The 20,183-nt window shown below is 34.4% G+C and overlaps 4 protein-coding genes across 10 annotated transcripts in view; 2 read left to right on the top strand and 2 right to left on the bottom strand.

Moving 5' to 3' along the window:
- Positions 1 to 28: 28 nt before the first annotated feature.
- LOC132197539 (poly [ADP-ribose] polymerase-like) lies at positions 29 to 1,396 on the bottom strand. Its single transcript, XM_059620882.1, has 3 exons — positions 1,224 to 1,396; positions 506 to 833; positions 29 to 440 (listed from the first exon to the last, which is right to left on the bottom strand). Exons 2-3 carry the CDS (start codon positions 829 to 831, stop codon positions 257 to 259), a joined length of 510 nt encoding a protein of 169 aa, XP_059476865.1. The 5' UTR covers positions 832 to 833; positions 1,224 to 1,396; the 3' UTR covers positions 29 to 256.
- A 350-nt stretch (positions 1,397 to 1,746) lies between these two features.
- Positions 1,747 to 5,748, top strand: LOC132196574 (bromodomain-containing protein 8-like). 2 transcript variants are annotated; one of them, XM_059619327.1, is made up of 12 exons: positions 1,747 to 1,772; positions 2,455 to 2,565; positions 2,628 to 2,830; positions 2,882 to 3,020; positions 3,074 to 3,147; positions 3,197 to 3,342; positions 3,400 to 3,634; positions 3,697 to 3,989; positions 4,075 to 4,191; positions 4,272 to 4,609; positions 4,662 to 4,839; positions 4,903 to 5,748. In XM_059619327.1, exons 2-12 carry the CDS (start codon positions 2,462 to 2,464, stop codon positions 5,089 to 5,091), a joined length of 2,016 nt encoding a protein of 671 aa, XP_059475310.1. In that variant the 5' UTR covers positions 1,747 to 1,772; positions 2,455 to 2,461; the 3' UTR covers positions 5,092 to 5,748. The 2 variants fall into 2 exon arrangements, with proteins under 2 accessions (XP_059475310.1, XP_059475309.1); XM_059619326.1 differs by lacking the exon at positions 1,747 to 1,772 and adding an exon at positions 1,784 to 2,008.
- LOC132196575 (uncharacterized) lies at positions 5,711 to 7,233 on the bottom strand. Of its 6 annotated transcripts, none has more exons than XM_059619329.1 (6): positions 7,020 to 7,233; positions 6,795 to 6,861; positions 6,423 to 6,622; positions 6,220 to 6,365; positions 6,053 to 6,163; positions 5,711 to 5,988 (listed from the first exon to the last, which is right to left on the bottom strand). In XM_059619329.1, the coding sequence occupies exons 2-6, from the start codon at positions 6,812 to 6,814 to the stop codon at positions 5,857 to 5,859; spliced, it is 609 nt and encodes a 202-aa protein (XP_059475312.1). In that variant the 5' UTR covers positions 6,815 to 6,861; positions 7,020 to 7,233; the 3' UTR covers positions 5,711 to 5,856. The 6 variants fall into 6 exon arrangements, with proteins under 6 accessions (XP_059475312.1, XP_059475311.1, XP_059475316.1 ...); XM_059619328.1 differs by having other exon boundaries at positions 7,024 to 7,233; XM_059619333.1 differs by lacking the exon at positions 6,795 to 6,861 and having other exon boundaries at positions 6,423 to 6,599.
- Positions 7,234 to 11,592: 4,359 nt separating this feature from the next.
- LOC132196377 (diuretic hormone receptor-like) overlaps positions 11,593 to 20,183 on the top strand; it is a 62,553-nt gene continuing 53,962 nt past the window's right edge. The window contains exon 1 of the mRNA XM_059618963.1: positions 11,593 to 11,700. The gene's annotated coding sequence lies outside the window, so the exon portion shown is untranslated. The remainder of the gene's footprint in view (positions 11,701 to 20,183) is intronic.

The following is a 20,183-nucleotide window of genomic DNA, read 5'->3' as shown; positions in this document are numbered from 1 at the left end:
TATTTATTTATTCAAAACCATGGTAAAGAGCAATACATGAAATTAAATCAAGACAGAGTAATTTATTCGGAGGTAAAAAGAATTATCTGAATACAAAAAATATTATTGAATAGCTCAAACAAAATTGACATCAAATTTGAAAATCTCAAGTTACTAAAAAAGCAGATTAAAATAGAGCAAGTTGTGAAAGGTCAAATGCATGTATGATTATCTTTTAAAAGACAATTATGAGCTCTTCACCAAAAAGGTGCAGCATTTATTTTCCCACCTTTTTCTTTCCTTCACCTGGCTTGACAGAAGTTTTCACTTTCTTGCTTGGAGGTTCCTCCTTTTCCTCCTCACTATCATCATCATCAGAAGCTAGATTGATCACTTCTTCTTCCTCTTCAGATTGTTCATCTTCTTCATCCTCATTTTCAGAGCCTTCACTTTCGTCAGAACTAAAAGATGTAGGCAACGAAATTAAAATCATTCTCCGACTGTTAGATTTATAAAATATACATACTCCATAGGTGGAAGAGCAGACATCAACTCTTCTCTACCTTCTCTTTCAAGGCTCCAAAATCCTGGGATTTCAATGGCAGACTCCAAAAATCCGAGCTCTTCTCGGTTCTCTGCAAAACAGTTGATGTGGTGCCACAGTTTCAAGGTGTAATGCCTTGAATAGTCCAGCTTGGCAATACGGACTTCACCCCCATTAATTTCTTTTCCACATTCACGACATTTAGCATGCCGGTGGTTGGTAACAGGAGCATAGCCGCACTCATATTCGGGTAGATTTTCTTCCTGAATACCACCATTCAGTAACATCATAATCTCCCTTCGTGACATTTCTGAAATCCAAAAATATAAAGGATGAAAATGTGTTTTTGTCAAGTGGAAATATTAAAATTTAATATAATTATATGATAAATACATAATATGTTCACATAAATTTTTAGATATTATTATGTAAACCACTGCTATGGCACATTGTTATATGATTTTTCTATTTCAAATACGTATGTATTAGCGAAATTGTATGCACAGAAATTCAAATTTTTAGTATGAATGTATTTTCCGTATATATACTTTAATTGTCATGTGTTTGACATGAGAGCCAAAGAAAGTGAGTCATAAATTATCATAAAAATGCTAATTTCAACTACAATGCGATTGCGATATAAAATGTAAGCCGGTATAAGCATTCACAGTACAAAAGAGCATGACAATTTATAATTTACCTGCGGATTTCCTCTTTTTCTGGATCAACTTTGAGAAAGAGAGCAACCTCTGATCAAAGTTTTATCAACGTTATATAATAATTAACAATAAGTAATTAAATTGGTAGAAGGAAAGAATAGATGCTCTCGCAGTAGTCGCAGTCCGCGTCCGCACGTCCGCAGTCGCAGCAAGACAAGACAGAACAGAATCAAAAATCTCTAGGTGGTGATTCACCAGAAACAATCTTGGTCTGTTCTTGTTCGTAGTGTAAAGAGTATGGAATGCATGTAATTGGAATTTGGATCGAATGGAGCGGTCTGCGTCTGTCTCTTGATTGGGCATGGCATCTCACAATCAGGCATATCCCACGGTGGCAGGAGGGAAAGAGTGGGAATGGGAACGGCACATAATACATATATATAACATCACATAACATAATCCGGCAGGCTGGCCTCCCAAAATGCCACGTTTTTTGCAGTTTCGCTGGATTCTTTAGTGCCAATGCCAAGTGAGGAAAGTGAGACGAGAGACGAAACGGATCGACGCAAGTCATGACACGTTTTCTTCTTGTAAAAATCATAATAGTCTCCGGCTTTTGTTCATGTGCCTCGTGTCGTGTCGTAGGCGTCATTGCTCTTTTTGTTGTATTTTAAAACGTTTTTTAATGATTTTTGACCATCGCCCTTCAATCCTGCGTCCGTGTGTGTTCCTTTTTAAAGTGTCTCTTTTGATTTAAAGAGTGAAAAGCACGTACACATATTTGTGTACTGTAGTATTATTCTGCGGTGGCAAATTGTCTAGCTAGGTATGTTTTCCGGATGTGAATTTATTAATTATGCGATTGAAAAAATTTCTATCTGGCTTAAAAATAATTTTCATGTTTGTTCTTCTGCAGATACAAATAATTCAGCTTTCATCCAATATGCTATAGATAAAAAAATGACGATAAAAAATATATTTTGAAAATTGACGTGCATTTTGTAGGGCATGTTTATTTGCTGATGAAACTCTCTGAATAAATTGTAATACATATGCATAATCAAAGTTGAATATTTCATGCGAATATTATTGACTTTCTTAGAAAAAAAATGTCTGTTAATATGTACAATGTTATTCCTTGGATCAAATACCATTTTTTATAACTTTTTATTATATATAAATGTACATAATCATTATCTCTGTGAAGTTAGGAGATTTAATAATTTTTTTAAAGAAAAATTATTTTTTTTTTTTACAAATATAAATTTACAGATTCGCAATGCCTCAAAATCAACACGGACCACCCAGCTGGTCGACGAAGGAAAAATTGGTGCTGGTTTCCTGCATGCAGAAGTACAATATTCCTTTATTGTCCCCGAACCTGTATGTACCAAATAGGAACCTTTTATTTTTTTACCAGGATTGACATTTTGTGCATTTTGCAGGACGCTGATTTCGTCCTGTTTGCAAAGCTTCTTTGACAACGACCGCTCATCCTCAAACACGCAAAGGGCAAAGGACAAGTTCAGTGAGAGAAATTGCGCTGAACATCTGAAATTGTTGCTGAAAGAGTTGGGAGAAAGCAAAGCCAAAGAAAGAAACCGAGACACTCCGTTGCTTCAATACATGGTGGATCAGCTGCGAGAGAGTATTGTTTTTGCTCTTGTTTGTATTTTAAAATGATAATTTTCTTTTTAAGAGAGAATGGAAGAGATCTTAACTGAAATGGAGGCTGTGCGAAAATCATACAGGGCTTTGAAAGAGGAAGAAGTTGATGAAAAAAGCTTGGCCAAAGAGGTTGAGACTGAAGAGGGCGATGAATTGAAAGTGGTTCTTGAGTATAATGATCTATTTTTTTGTATGTTTGTGATAGTAATTGGATTTCTTTTAGGAAACGAGGAACGTGCAAGAAATTTGGTGAAGATTCCATACTTGTGAAGGAAAAGGAAGTAGTGGAAAATACAGGTACACATTTAATTTTATTTTGTTGATTAGATTAATAATGCCAGATCAGTGGCCTTAGAAGAGGAACCAAAAGCCGTAGAAGTTGCTACTCGCATCAATTCCATGAATCCAGTCGTTATACTTACTGACATTTTTGCTTTTTCGAAAAAGCGCTCTGTAGCTCCAGTTCTCACCACACCAGACAAAGCTTCTAAGGTTTAACTTTTATGAGAACCTACATTTATAAAAATTAATTTTCTTTTTAAATTTTAGCACTCCTCAGAACTGGTACAGATTAAGTCTGCGCCAAGCATTCTTGTTAAGGGACAGTCAATTCTTCTGCCAGTATCTCCAACTTTCACAGATGCCCAGCAAAAAACTCGTCCGCGTGCAAAGTCAACTTCTCCTGTCGCTCGAAAGATTCCTAACATCTTGAGGCAACGAAATCCCATCAAATCAGTCAAGACTGACGAAATTATCAAAGTCATGAAGGAGTCTCCAGAAGATGGTGAGTTCTTGATTTGTTATTTTAATAAAACAAAATTATTTTCAATTTATAATTTGATCTAGCAAAACCAGTGGAACATAATGAAAAAACTCCAGTGGAAAATTCTTCTCTTGTTGAGAAAAGTGGAGATGCCACAGTTCCTCTTTCTCAAGCCTCAACAGTTCCTTGCTCGGACTCCAGCTACTCTGACGGTCTATTGAAAATTTCAGCAGAACTCTCAAAATCTGAGGATCAGGGCTTCATCTTCTCTAGTGACATTGCTGATTATGCCATCGAAGAGATTGTCGTAGATTCTGTTGAAATTCAGCTAGATCCTTCCATTGGACTGGGCAGTGAAAAGCTGTCAGTTTCACTCGTAAAGGCTGCTTTTTATTTATTTTTATTAAATAGAAAATGACATTTTGATACCATTATTTCCATTTAATTAAATCTTTACATAGGACGAGACTTCGCAGGAAATTGGACACAATGACAACACAGAAGATAACTCGGATGAGGTCCTCGAGGATCCTTTCATGGGACTGAGCAGTGAAAAGCTGTCAGTTTCACTTGTAAAGGTACTTTTTATTTATTCATTAAATAGCAAAATGACAATATTGAATTTAAATCTATTTCAATAAATTAAATTTTTACACAGGACGAGACTTCGGAGGCAAGTGGACACCATGACAGCACTACAGATAGCTCATTGGATGTGGTCGTCCTTGAGGGAAAGTCAAATTTACTTTATAAGCTTCTCTCTCAAAATCCTTCCTCGGAATCTGACCTACTTCAACCAACACCTCCAACTGATTTTTCGTTGGAGGAAGCTGTGCTCCCAGCCACTCCTGACGTGAAGAGCGAATTGACCAAGACACAGAGGAAGATTTTGGCAAACATGGTTGAACAGTTCAAGCTACACAAACACTCTTCTCTTTTCCTCAGGCCACCAAATCCTAAAGCAAATAACCAGTTATACCTTGGCACAGTCAAAAGGTACATATATTATTAAATTTAAAAATAAATTATAAAAGACAATTAAAATCAGGACTATGGACCTACACACTCTGAAGAGGAAAGTTGATTTGGGATGTATTTCTTCGTTGGAGGAGTTCCAGAGAGACCTGCGGCTTATTTTCATGAACGCTGTCATGTACTACCCTGTGGAAAGTGACATTCCAGAAAAAGCCATTGCCATGGAGAGAGACTGCTTTGCCACTCTGAGCGTGAGCCATAAATTTTTTATCACAAATTTTTTGAGCTTTCATTATTATACTTGAACTTTATAGACCAACATAGCAGCACAATGGAACTCGGAGACCAAGAAAGTTTTCCGAAATGGAGTACCAGAGGACATGAAACACCTCAGCCACCTTCATGAGAGCAGTGGGTCGCTTGCTCCAGCTTCGTCCACTAGAGGAAGACTTTCAGTTGATCCTCAAAGCTTTTCTGAGGCCACAAGAATACTCAAGCTTTGATGAATGGAATTCTTATTCTAGCAAGTAACTTTCTAATTTAATTTTCCATTTAATGGAGAAATGATTTAAACAACAAAGTTTTTGATTATCAGTGTTACTAATTAATGTTTGAAACCTAAAATTGGGTACTTTTGCGGAGTAGCAATACGAGAAACATAATTGAATAGTTGAAATTTAAACTTTTCCAAATTTTTTGTTTGGATTTAGATGCGTTGATCAGCAATGTATTGTACAATGATTTGACCTAAAATTTAGAACAAACTTTACTCGCAAGGTTGCTCATATAATAACTTCTTATCTGTTGTGCGGAGCACTGAAATCAACTTTGGAAGTAACTTGAAGCATAACATGTTATGATGAGTTTTTTTTCTTTTTAATTTTCTGCTTAGTTGGTTTTTTTATTGCCTGGTAAAATTTTATAAGTCAAAAGAAAGAAGATTAGAACTTTCCCCACCATTATGGATTAACTCATTGAAAAATAATAAAAAAAATGTGCTTTCTAACAAGCCTGTTTTAGGCCATCAATAATCGCGTACTGAAAAATAATATTTTTGATAGAGAAAATAGCTAATATTGTTTATCCACTGTCAATAGAATTAAAATTTCTAAAATATATGTGGCCTGAACGAATGAAACATTTTATTCCGCTAAATCTTATTATGAACAGAGTGAGTGGTCAAAAGAAATGAACTCCCTTTTCACGGGTCTCATAAGTAGAAAGTAAACTGCAGGCATACAAATCTCTATTTTGACGGAGAAGACATTTTAAATGCTCAACACCAATAAACGAATATTGGCAGCATTGGTTTCTGCAATCTTTGTATCCACTTCTTCCTGCATTTCATGCAGCACTTGGGATACCTGACAGGCAAGTGGGTCCTCCACGGCTTTCAGCTCCTTTAAAAATCATTTGGAAAATATATAGAGGCGACGAAACTTAGATGACAACAAAAGTGCTCACCTCGTGGGCTGTTTTGATGGCCTTTTTTAGTTCTGGGACAGTTTCACTTAAGGGAATGGCAGAATGTGAAAGAAAATTGCAGCCTTTCACCAAATCCTCAAATTGACTTTGCTGCAATAAAATAAAAGCTGATAAGAAAAAAATTGAATTATAATGAATGAACGTACCTGCTGTTCAAAGGCCTTCATATCTTCATTCATGTCTTCCAACTGAGCTTTCAGCTGGTTCAAAAAGCCAGCTAGTTTTCCCTTTTGCTGCTTGCAGACATGTATCATGATCTGGTTGGTTTTGGCTTCCAATTCATCCAGCATAGCTAAGGAAATTTTGTAATTAAAATGTAACTTTTCACGCCTTTATGATGCAAACTCACTCTCATGGAAAACCAATTTTTGCTGGCACTCTCTGTCCAAGGTGTTCAATAGGGTCATGGTCATTTCTTCAATTTTGCCAGCGATTTCCAACTTGAATCCCTCCTGCTGAAGGAGACGATTGGTCGACGACGCAAGGCTCGATGTATCATTTTGCGAGTCCATGTCTTCGATCCACTCTACGGACGAGAAGTTAAATGAACTGCAAATGAAAATTTTGTAATGAGGATTTCACATTTCTATTATAGTAAATCGTTGCCTCAAAATGGAGATTAATTTGCAGAAGCGCATAAATTAATACAACTGCAGTTTTTGTGGAAAAAAAGGATAAAAAAATTATAAATGAATCTCAAAAATTAAAAAAAAAAACTTACAATATTAACTGTATTATCATGACATTGCAAAACACGGAAAATACTCAATTTACGTTCAAGTGAAGAGCTGCAAAAATAATCAAAATAATGTTATAAAAATTAGGCAGTAAAGGCGTATTTATAATTTCGTCCAGTAGAAATGAATAATTATGTGTAAGTATGATAAAGGAAAATATTTTTATGTTTTTGGCGTGCAACTCATTACGCAATACAAATTATGCATACAGACTTCGATTTGCAGCAATGTTGTTGATGAAATAATTATGAGTTTGACCGTCGTCTCTCGTCTGTAACAACGTCGGCACCAACAATTATCACCAACTCGACAAAGATTCAAAGCTTTTATGCGCCTTTGTGTTTTAGTTTTTGGTCGGTCGCCAATTTTATGTTTTGCTTATTTGCTTCGCTTTTTTTGTCTTTCTGGTCTTTCAGTCGAATAAATGCCAGCGCAGGCGTTCTCAAGAACGAGTTCGAGCAAGTCTTAACAAGAAAGAGAAGACCGGAGACCAGAAACTCTCAATGTCTCGATCATTGTCAATCGCTAGAGAGGCGGAGCTAAACAACAATTTTTGGCGGAATTTTTCGGTCTGGCTTCTTGGCTGCCCTTTGATCTTAGTGTAAGTGGAGAGAGGCGAAAATAAAATATTTCGCAAGCACGCTTCGGAAAGCAACACGTGTCGTAAAAGATAGTAATGAAAAAGTGAAAAAACACAAAACAATGAAACAATAACTAAAAAAATCCTTGGATCCTTTAAATTTTTATTGTGTAATTTCTTCCTGAATAATTATCATTGAGGGGCTTCTCAATATCATTTATTTAAATTATTATTAGAATTAGATTGGGCTCCTAGATAAATTATCTTAATGGTCCATACTCCATGCCCTTTTTGAGCTTGACACCTCATTGTCATATTTTTTTTTCTTACAAACTCTTCTGACATGTATATATTTTGGTACATCGAGAATTCGATATCAAAAAATAATTTAAAATTCATCATTATTATTATTATTTAATTTTTAATGTTTAAAACGGTTATAAATTTGATCAACGCAAATATTGAAACAGGAGAATGGATTTGATCACTTGAGCGTTGAGCGAACAGTCTGAACCCAATTTATAGAACAGAGTGGTTGCCACTGTTATCAGCTGCTCCCATTTGGTTACCCCTCGTGATATTCCATTCACTAGCAATTCTCTTTGGAATAAGCCAATTAATTAATTTAATCACTTTTATGCATGGGCAAAGGGCACTCCCTTTTTACCATTATGTATCTGAAGTCTTTTAATTATAATTTTTAATGGAATGTAAAAAATAAAAAATTCCGATTAATCATTGAAAAAATTATAAATAAAAATACATATTTTTATTCAATATAACGATCAGATTTGATCGCATTAAAGGAAAGTGTCTGACGCCGTTCAGCCATCCGTGTAGAGGTTGATGAATTGGGCTTTTGCTGCAGGCCATCCATCTTCAAACTGTCAAGCCAAACGCCTGCAAACGCGGCGATGCAGCACGCTTGACTTCTATGTCTGCCGAGTTGCATAGTAACTTAACGTTCCGTAATATAAATTTGAAATAGCTTGCTCCTGTTTCCTACGCTCAAATTATTTCTTTCATTTTTCATTTCTGTGGAAAGTATGAAAACTTATTGAATTTCTCTGGTTGTTGAAAGTGTGTCGCTCACTCATAAAAGATGCAAAAATTTTCAATATTCTTCTTTATTCACAAGCGCAAAAGGAACTAGCAAGGGAACGCCGTCAATTTTCTGTAACTGATATGTAGGTCATAAATGTAGTCAAATGTGGCAAAATGAAAACGGGAGATCATCTGAATGATGGTAATTTTGTTTCAAATACCAGATATAACTCAATAAATTTCTGCAACTTGCAAAAATACTTATTGGAAATGATGAAAAGATCGTCCGAGGGGGTAAAATATTTAGCCAAAGTAAGTTGCACGTTTTTTTTAAATTATGAAAACATGATCGATATAGCTCATTAAATTGTTAATATTGAAATTTGATTCAATAATTATGTATTTCGCCTGCTATAGAAATGTATTTGTTCTAATAAAAAGTAATTAAATACTATTTAAATTTATTAGCTTCAAATAATATAACATTTTCAGATTTTTTAAGTGCTACTTGAAGTACTCGCTTAATAATTTGAAATAAATTATTGAAAATCAGACTTTTGACCCTCCATCCCTTTATTTTGTTTGAGCTTTTTGTTCCTTTACTCTACTGAAGTATGCATAGAAACAATCGGTTAAAAGATTTTTGATGTTCCCTAGAATGTTCCCTACTCAATGCAAATTCTGACAATTGCTTCTAGTTTTACACCGCAGTATTGCACAGAATTGAATCACAGGCATCTTCTTTTCACACAAACGCAAGCGACTGCTTTACAATTCCAGAGAAAAATCATAATATTTAACTGTATTTTAATATTTAAAAGCAATATTGTGATTCCGAGATAAGAAAAAGTTTTGCTCTTGTTCGTAGCATTTTTTTAATGCTGGAACGAAATTGAAATCAAGTTGGTAAATGTTTTTCCATTCTAAAATTTGTATAAAAAAATTATAATTAATTTTGGAAGTTTCAATTACTTTTCTTCTTGTCGCTGTTGAAACCTAACTATGCTGCATCGATCGTGCGGGGTTTGTTTAGTTTGAAGCTGATGGAGGACGCGCGCATGCCGCTTTTTTGCTGCAAACTCAAACACACACACTCGCCGACCGCGTCCTGCATAAATCACATTTTAATTACCACGCAGTGGGTGTTTGTGCGGCTAATGAGCAACAGCTAATGGCTCTCAACGGCCAGATTCGTTGCAAGGCTTGGGCAAAAATAGCTCAAAATATGCACTCAATTCTAATCAAATTTCAATATTTATTGCCTAATCCTCAAAAAAGTACAGTCGGAACTCGGAACATTAGTGTTAACGTAGATTTAGTTTCTTGCGGGGTGATTCAGATCTACCCAATTAAATGATTTACCATTTAAATCAAGCTTGCTCGTTATTAAAATAAAATTTATACACAAATCCGTCAAATTGATGATATCTATATATTCACTATTTGGAGAAAAGTTTTTACCTAATCGTTTCCCAATTACAATACATTTTCAAAGGCCTCCCCATTAATAATTTTTATTCTGGAACTTGGAAAATGAAAAAAATTATATTGACATCACAAGATTGTGATAGAAAATGTTTCGCTTCTAAAAAAATTCTAATAAGCAATTACAATTTCAGTCAATTCAATGATATGTTCTTTTAAATTCAAGAACAAAAATTATTGCTGGAGAAACCCTTTCAAATCGACCAACCAATCTAATTTTTCGGAATTCCTTTCGCTTTGATTAATTATTCGGCAAATTGTATTGACAGAATTCATTTAAAAAAATTCACATCAAATATTTTGTTTATGAATTCAGTTCCTGAAATTGTAATTACTAAACCAATCAACGGGAAATTACCTAGAAATTATTTGTAAAAACCATAAAATCAATTTTGCTCTTGAAATCAAATCCAGCCGATTCTCACCAGATGAGATTCGTCAATCAAACCAATTAATTTGGGAAATAAAAACGAGCCCTCTGTCCCACTCTTTCTCTCTGCGACTTCAGGCAGCAATTTGCTCTGCGCCAATTGAGTTATTCATAAATGAATGCGAGTTAATTTTCTTTGCTGACGGCAGAGAAGGCGCGAGGTCGTTAGAGTAAAGTTGCTGATGGATGGTGATGAGAGACGTCGTTCCCAATAAAAATGCAAATTGACACCCGAGAGCTGCAGGAATTGGCGAACAGCGTCGTTTATTGCTTTGGCCGTCAGCCAGTGCGGCGACCAAGACGCGCTTTTCCCTTTGTCGCGCTTTTTCACAATTGCTATTTATTGAAAAGGAGGGACGCGATCATGTCTCGAAAGACTTTCTATGCTATTGTCGCACACAACAGAAAATCATTTTTCATATTATTGGTCCTTGAGGCTCCTTGCGATTCTTATGCGTCTAGATTCTAATAAAAGATTCATATCAAAGATATAATGTGTAATTAAAAAAAATCTTTATATTTCTCTCAGTGTAATAAATACAAATAAATTTAATAAATTCTGGGATTAATTTTTAACAGAATTTTTTTAAAGAAAATGCTGGTCTTTTTAACTCTCCAATTAGTGCCGATAAATATTTGGCACAGCGAGCTTCAAAATCATACAAAAGAGACTACTCGGTAGAATTAATCTATTTTATTTTTACGATTTTACCATTTCCTTTATTTTGGTGCATGTTTACTCAATTTTTGGTTTCTGGGAAAATTTCATGCTCTGTTAGAATCTTATGCAAACAGTGATAAGAAGAAAAACGAAACTACATTTTAGTGGATAATAGACTAAAATATTCAACTATTTGCAACTTCAGTCGACTTTTGGTTGTAATTTGAGAAGCATCATGAAAAGTTTTTATAACACGTAAAAAATCCTGTAAATACAAGATAAATGAAAGAAAACATATTTATATGTTACAAATACAGCATTTCTAAGATATCATATAAAAATAAATCAAGGAGACATTTAAACGAACAGTTCGTCAAAATACAGATAATTATTTTATTTTATTCCTTTCCTGCGACTGATCTTGTTCATTAATGTCAACATTAATATCAGACCAACAGAGCTAAATTACTAGCAATATTTTTATGGCATGGATGCGCTGGCTAGGAGCAGCCGCGAGGCGAAGGGCGGCAGCAGCAGCAACGGCGGCGCGACGATTCGCTCCCTTGCTCGGACTCCCAGTCAGTCGCTGTTTGTCGAGTGTGTTGAAGGCACGTTGATCGTCGTCCGCGCTCTCCTTCCAGAAAATCCGGTATTCCGAGATCAACGAAACGAAACCAGTTTCTCGACCAGGTTAGTCTTTTCCCATTAATTTTTAGATCCAATTTGCTATTATTTATAAAATAGGTAAAAATCAAACGTTTTTCTGAAAATATTTTACAATCCAAATTATTTAATTTAAATGTTAATACTGTGTCTATTTTTTTTAAATTATTATGATCGAGTTTCTTGTAGTTTCATTTCTAATGATTGATTATCGTGCTATAAACTTGAAAAATTTAAGTATCTACTCGCATAGCGTTTGTAAAACTATTAACTCGATTTAAACTAGATGTCAAGATTTGATTTTCTCTCTTCGTCACGGCGATTAACGAGAAAGAAAAGACAAGAGATTACAACTCTGTTAATCGCAATGCAATTACCCGCGCTCTGCTCTCCGAGAGCGCAGAGCAAATTTGATTTGATTTTCCCGCAACGTGAAACGAACGCAAAAAGCTCGACATCTCTTTTAAAGACCACACGACAGCTTTTACTCCCACAGTCATGGGGAGGTTAATGGCGATTAAAAGGCTACTTTGAACAATGCAAAGATCAAAAGTAAGATTAAATTGCATAAAAAAAAATTGAATTTCCAATTATAAAATATAATTCAATAATTTTTTCATTTGTGATACAAAAAAATTGCTATGGTATTTTCTACTTTGGGCTAATGAACTGTGCAAAAATAACAATTTTCAAAGTTGGTAGCGTTTTGCTTTGGAGGGATGATTACCAGCAGGCAATTTGCGGCCAAGAGCGTATAATCGGCGCCTGGTGCAGCACCAGACCGATAAACGCGCTTTTTCCGTTTTCCGCCTGGGAACTCCGAATGGATAGAAAAGTCGATGCATTATGGATGATGGATCCTCTAATTCAATTCAAGGTTGCTGGTGTGTGAAAACCCATATTCGCAATGCGAGAAATGGTTGGATAATGCTCGAGTTGAGTTCAGGGACATCAGTATTTGAAATAATTTCCGGAAATTTCTAAATTTAAAATAAAGTGTAGAGTGAAAACATTTATTTATTTACTTACAAACTTTTTAGATGAAAGTGGCACTCTGATGATGAATAAATGATGAATCGAGTCTTTTCCTTGTTTTGGCAGAGTTGTTGAAAATACTTTATTTCAACCAAGAAAAGCTCGGGTTTGTTTATTTAACAAAAGAAAATTTTCACTGCTTAGCCATTTTGGTTAATTCCACTTAATGAGAGCAACTCTTTTTCATATTGAAAAATTATCACCCCAAAAAAAAAGAGTAAAACTCCTCCTTGGCTTCCACACACCCATGCTAAAAGCTCTCTCAATTTGAGCAATTTCACCCCTGTTTTGAAATAATTAATGCACGAAAAGGGCCAAAGTGAAATTTCGATGAACTTCCTCACTTTTCGTATTATACCTGCGGCGGCCGCAGCGCCAACAAACGACCCTCGCTTTGAGCGAAAACAAAGTTATGCGCCGGCGATTATTTTTCAAGCCCGTGGGAATTAATGGAAAACGAGAGGCGCGTCCAGCCAAGAGGCCTTTATCGCGTTTTAATTTGCGGAATGAGCACAAGCTACAAAATTAAATAAACTTTGATGGTGCCGGTAATATATTTGAGAGAATTTAAAAACAAAATGACGCCCTAATATGTGGTTCTGAAATTAAAATCATTAATGAAATATTAATCATTGTTGAATAAATTTTTAGAGGAAAATAAACATGATGGACTGATGATGATAATGCGAAAATTTTGATTAAATAATAACATTAAATAACATGAATAAAAAATAGTTAGAATATAATTTTCATTTTATGTTTTGTACTTATTTTAAAAATTCATCTTTATTGCTGCAAAAAAAAATTAAGATATTTCAGCTGAAAAAAAAATCAAAATTAAAATTTTACAGCTGAAAATTTTTTGTATTCTATTATAATTATTATCCATTACTATTTAATTAAAAAAATTTGGGGGGATAATAAGAATCATGTTGATTTTGTTTTCTTTTTTTCAATATTAACAATAAAACAAATTTAAATTTGCATGGTAATAGATGGCAATGTACAGCTCAAGCAATTTAATTAATTCAATCATTACAAATTAAGTTGCTAATTGATCGATTTATTTGAGCTGTCAGTTGCAGGGGTGGGTTGCATGGGCTCTTGCGTTGCGCAATCAGCTCCGAAATCTGGCTCGCTTTGCCGAGAGTGATTTATTTTCTTTTGCCGGCATATACGGGCGCGTATCGCATGGCAATGTGCGGTACCCGCCATAGGCGGACTCGGCGCGAGTTAAATTAATTAGTTTGTTTCTTCGACGCAGTCTGTCATCAAATTACACTACAACAAACAAGCAAACAAACACACAATGGGACTAACAAAACGCCGACACGTAACTAGCGCACAGATGAATGGCAGACAAATTATGCGGGTATGACCTCTGGTGATAAATAATTCCACATACGAGCAGCAAAACGAGTGTCGCGAGGACTCTCGTAATTTGAATATCTCGACGGTCAACCAGAGAAGAAAGGGGCAAAATGAGGGAAAATCAATAAGTGCATTTACGAAATATAAAACAATTGAATACAATGAAAATAAATTATAAACACAAATAGGGAGGGTTTATAAGGTAAAGAACAACATAAACAACAAATTTTAAATATTTTAATAAAAAAGGAATTATTGATGTCGAAACAAATTATTATTAAATTATTCAAAAATATGAGTTTTCTATTTAAATTTATTATATTTACATTTTAAAATCTGGATTCCTTATCAAATTTATAATTAAATGCTGATAATAAGTATGACTGTGCGTTAGTATTACTTTAAGTAAATTATATTTAAAAATCGCGTCCATAATTAAACAATGCTTATTATCTCCACTAAAAAGGGCATAAAACTAAAACACTTCAACAACAAATTTAACTATGCCATATGACTTCATCGATTTTAACCACTATTTGCACTATTTTTTTAAAATTAGGGAAACTAAATAAAGGCTTTAACTATATTATAGGCTGTGTATTATTGTCAAAAAAATTTGCAGACAAAATATTAAATAAATAATGGGAAATTTTTAAAATTTTACTGAAATTCCAAGACAAATTTTCTATCTCAAAGTAACTGCAAAAACGTGACTTATTTTCTATAAACAGATCTCACGAATTTAATGCGTCACATTATCTCACGTTGGCCCATTTGGAAATCAAATGACCCGAAATTCCTCTCTATGTAGATTTCCCGAGTTAAAGTGCGATGCTAGTTGATACTGAACATTCATGTTTTATACATTACACGTACTCGTCCGTAAATAGCTTTTCTTATTATACCGAAACACTCTGAATTTGATATTTATGCTGAAGTTGAGTGATTTGACTTTTGAGTCGGAATATCGCGTTTTTTGCCGTATCCAGGTCAGCTGTGGGAGAGATGATGATTTCCGACGTTCGCGAATCGCGCGCGCGAAGCTCCACAGTGCGCGGTGCTCGCTCACGTAAGCGCACACCAAAAACATTCGTACGGCTTTTCATTCGCGATATATGTGTGAGTGAGACCTCGCAAAAATGTCGTGAGAGGAAGAGAGACAGCGCAACGTAATACACTTTTGCTTGGCCAAGCGCGCTCAACACACTCACCTGCTTATGTACAAAAATAACCTTTCACGTCCAAATAAGAGGGATTGCGTAAATGTATTAATATATTGTGTAAAACAAATGTGCACTGAATATTGATTCGGACATTGAGTGCCCATTTCTGCCCCCGACAAAGCTGTGGAAAATTTGACACAAATATCATTACAAAATAATACAATCTTAATTATAGTTACAAATTGTGTTTATTAATGTACCACCGGGCATTCTCTGCCCAAATACATCATCCATACATTCAATATTATAAATTACATTGATTACAAGAGAGAGAAATTAAATAAAAAAATTAATTAATTAATTATGTAGATTTCCCAAAATTAAATTTAAAATCAATTATTCTGCTTTTATAAATGAAAAAGCTCTATAATGCATTTATTTATCATTTTATTAATACTTGAAATATAAAATTTAAATGAAACCTTTTTAGGTCCTCGTCTTAATCATCAGGAATTTGGTTTGTAAATAACTGTTAAATTAAATTAAAAATTTCATCAGCTCAGTGTTAATTTAATTAAAATCAGACACTTGAGGTGGACTTCATGAAAAATGAAATTGATAATTAAAACTGAACTCATCACATATTAGATAATCTCTTATTAGTATTTAGTATTTTTGTAAAATTATATTTGGTAATAAAACAATATTCTAGTATTAAAAAAAAATAAAATTATAAAAAAAAATTATTTTATTTTTGTAAATTTTTATTTTATTTTATGTATAGTTTTTTCATGTATGTATATATTTCAACATTACATTAGTTTTCCTTCATTAAAACAAACACCTGCTGCCAAACTTTTGTAATTAAAAGAGCCATTTGCTCTCATTAAGATTTAATGACTCGGTGCGAAAACTGCAAGAGCGAGTATTAAGTCATCAGGCCCAAAATTTAGCTCATACCTTTCATTTTATTTTCTCGTCCGCGAGTTATATAATAATCGGGCGGCAGCTGCCTGCTCTTGTGCTTTCGGCCCAAATCTCGTTAGCGCGCGCCAAACTTTGCCAATAAAACGAGAGAACAATATCAAGTGTGGTGTGAATCAAAAGTTAGGCGCCGCCTAGCCGAGTGCTCGGCGCCTCGATGATGACGACGAGTTATTGACTTTGAATAATTCACCCGCTCGCGTCCGCTAATTGCCTCGGCTGCCGCCCCTAATTATGTATCGATCTCGTTCGCTTGCACGTCCTCTTTCTCTCTTGCTATGATTTATTATCAGTTTATTTTGAACTCACCTGCAACCAGACAAAACATGACGTTGTTGCGACAATTTTTCCAAATTGGGTTTGTCTGAAATGAAAAGCAAAATATTTCATAATCCAATTACAATTTTCTGCTTGTGTAATGGTAGTTTTGTAATTGAAGTCTCTCGATAATAGCTTGGTTTTAGATTCGCATTAGATTCGCATTGCCACAGAGAAACTGTGGTTATGAGAAAGATGAAGCAAATAAAGATAAACAGCATAAATGAAATTAATATCTGGTGATCTCATACAAATAAAAGATAATATTAAAATAAATTCCTATGTTGATTTCAAGTCAAAGTAGTGTATTAAAATTTATTCTCTTGATAAAAATTGTAAGTGAAAATTGATGAGTTTGGGAAAAAATTGTAAACAACGTGACTTTTCTCAATTTTAATATTTAAGTAATTAATTTTTGTTTCTTTAAAAGACAGTATATTTTAATTTTTTCCAATAATTTTTAAATAAAATTAACGAGTAAATTAAATGAAATTTATTGAATAAATTGAACAAAAATTACATGACATAAAAATATTTTTGTTTTATTAAATATTTTAAACAATGAATTATATTTTTATGAATAAGTTGCTTGTAATGAATCAGTCCTGTCCTCAAAAAATCATGCCAACCGTCTTGTCTAAGTCGGCTTTTCCTTGATCGATTTTATGAGTCGTTTATTGTACAGAAATACAATAAATATTTACCTTCTCTTCATGTTTTGCCGGCAGGCTGCAGCTATAACTGGAAATTATTTTTGAAAAAAAATTAATGCATAATTTTATGTTCAATATATGAATTTAAATGATTTTCTTTTTAAGTTACAAGTTTTATTTGATTAAAAAATTAAATTATTTTAGCAATTGTAGTCTGAAATAGAGAAAAACGTGTGTTTTTGAGCTTACCTTTCTTGGCGGAGGCTGTGAGAAGACTAAATCATTTCACTTTTTTTCAGGTAAAGGGATTTTATTTACGTTAGTTTAGTTATTCGTCGCCACTACTCACTACTTCTTTCTCCCTCAGGGGGCATTTCCGGATTTACTTGCGTTATATTTTTCTTGCTTGTGAACGCGATTCTCACTTTTTGGGCTCACAAGCAAAAACACTTTAAGGGAAACTAAAATGCGCGCAAAACCGGAAATGCTCACCACGAAAAAGACGTAGCGTATAAAATTAATTGAAAGACGCGCGACATTGCGTTCATTGTCAAACAAAAGAACTTTTGAGACATCACGAGTGTGCAAACATATTCGAGTTTTAAAAACCGCAAGATGGAACATCTCAAAACCCAAAACACAGCAAATGATTGATTCACGCACAAAAAAAAATCATGACATCGATTTTAAGGGCGCCTTGCAGAATATTTATCGCGAGAAAACTTACAAAAGAAGAGTCGCGGCAGAATCAATGGCCATGGTGGTGATCGGCAATGTAATCAGCCAGCCAAGTTTGACGTTTGACAGATGAAAAGATCGGATATAAACCTATCAAAGAGGCTAAGAATTATTTCAAAGAAAAAATTGTGCTTGTGGCCCGGCGCCGCTGATGTTCGAAGGGAAATTGAAGAACTCAAACTACTTAATTTATTAATTTTTGTCACAAATACTTAAGAATTATGGATGCAGCCCGCAACCAAAACATGTAGAGCAGGATATCGTTTTTCTGAACAAATAAACGACACAAAAAAAAAATATCAAGAGAAGCCGACTTTAAATTCAACAAACCATTGCGGAAAGTGGAATTCTACAACAAAATGACAAAATTTTCTTTACATCCAAGCAAATATCAAAGAATTATCTCTTTTCCGTTTTTGAATCAATTGCAGCTATTCTTAAAAAATGGAAAAGTTTTTTAACCAAAGCAAGTAACCGTCAGGAGAGATGTAAAAGGCATCAACAGAGCGGCGCCCTTTGAGGGATTTCACAGGCGATATTCAAACGAAATGTCAAAATTGTCGCTGCCAGTGCAAAAGTTATGTCGCCACTTCAAATGTCACTCAGTCAATCATCGCACTTGGGGGATTATTTCGCGCGCACTCTTTGTGACCAACGAGCTCTGTCAAGTAATGGATCGGCCTGCAGTGTAATTTGTTTGCTTTCGCACAGTTAATCTGCTCTACTTACCTATCCGACCGTCGACCTGGGTAAATGCCAATTATCTTTCAAATTGCACCCTCTGGGTTAAGTTAAAGCTGATGAATTTATCTGATGTATAGTGAAATGAAATCATTTTAAAAACTTACTCGAAAAAGAAAAAAAAATTTGATGATTTAAAATGTGTTCAAAATTGGAACAGAGAAGATTGCAGAACAATCTATTTATTTTTATTTTTTAGTAGATAAAGTTATGAAAATTTCAATACCATGAACTTCTTGCAAGGTTTTTTTATTATCAAATTAATTTATTCAATGTGAAAGCATTATTATTTTAAATATAGTAAAAGGTAACATAAAAAATTATCGAATGCATTTTTCTCTAATCCTCAAATCAAGTCAATAATTTAAAATGGAATTTATTTATGTTCAAAATTTTCTCGCTGGTAATGCTATTTCAATAAATGGCTGCAGTGTATTAAATTTTGAATTTATTAATGCCTGCGTTGCCATGTAATCGCGCAGCCATAAAGTAGCAGCAGCAGCACCGTTGTCAGCAACCGGTAATTAGGGTGGAAGCAACGGTGCCCGGAACAGAAATCCCATCACCTTGAAAACCCCTAGCTTGTTTCATGGAAAATTGGCCAAATTACTTCCTTGAAAAGAGCTCTTTGTATGTCTCACCACAATAAAGCATTATTTCTCAAAGTATTAGAAAATGAAAATAACTTTTCCTGTCTTGAATTCTCTTCTATATTATGTATTGATTAAAATTTGGTCCAAGAAATGGAAAAAAAAATGTGTATTGGCAAAGTCTTGTGATTTTTATTTTTTTTTTCATTTCATGATTCTCGGAAGACTCGTTATCAAAATTAACATTCTGGCCTTTTCGCAACACCTGCTGCGAACTTTTAATGGAGTCGAGCGCGGATGAATTTTTATCAAAACTTTCGCTCTCTGTCTTGGAAAGCAATTAATTATTTAGACGTTGCTGCTGCAGCAGGCAAAGTTTTGCGATGAGCGACCGAGTAATTTGGCAGCGAGTTTTTGATAAAAAGCTCAAAGTAAAGTGCCTTTCCGGCCAAGAAAAATGGCCTTTTTAATTGAAGCGGAGGAAAAACTCGGGCAAATCAGAGAAGAAAATAAAGCAGCCGTCAGCTGCAGCTCGTCTCTCTCGCTCGCTCTCGTTGGGAAATTTGATCTTGTTTGACAAAAGAGTGCACACGCGTCTCTTTTCGCTAATCCTGTGCTTGTCGAGAGCCCAACTCTTGAGGATTGTGTGTAGAGGATGAGCTTAAATTACTGCTAGGCGGTTCTCGCTATTATTTGCCAAGAGACGATTTCGACCCACTAAATCTGCGGAGGAGTTTTCTATTTTTATTTATTTATTTTTTAAATTCAGTTCAGAAAGAACCAGAAACCAAAATATGTTCAAATTCTCTTTTTATATTTCCCTCTTGACAAAAATTAGTGAATAATTTACTACATGAAAAATTAATTAAATCATAATGAACACAGTTATCTAATTATCAAAACTTTAAATTTCAACG

The sequence above is a fragment of the Neocloeon triangulifer genome, unplaced genomic scaffold (assembly GCF_031216515.1).
Source record: "Neocloeon triangulifer isolate White Clay Creek 2 clone unplaced genomic scaffold, ASM3121651v1 ptg000012l, whole genome shotgun sequence".
NCBI classification, from domain to species: Eukaryota; Metazoa; Arthropoda; class Insecta; order Ephemeroptera; family Baetidae; genus Neocloeon; species Neocloeon triangulifer.
The sequence above is the reverse complement of the archived record's forward strand: the minus strand, read 5'-3'. Positions and strand labels throughout refer to the sequence as shown.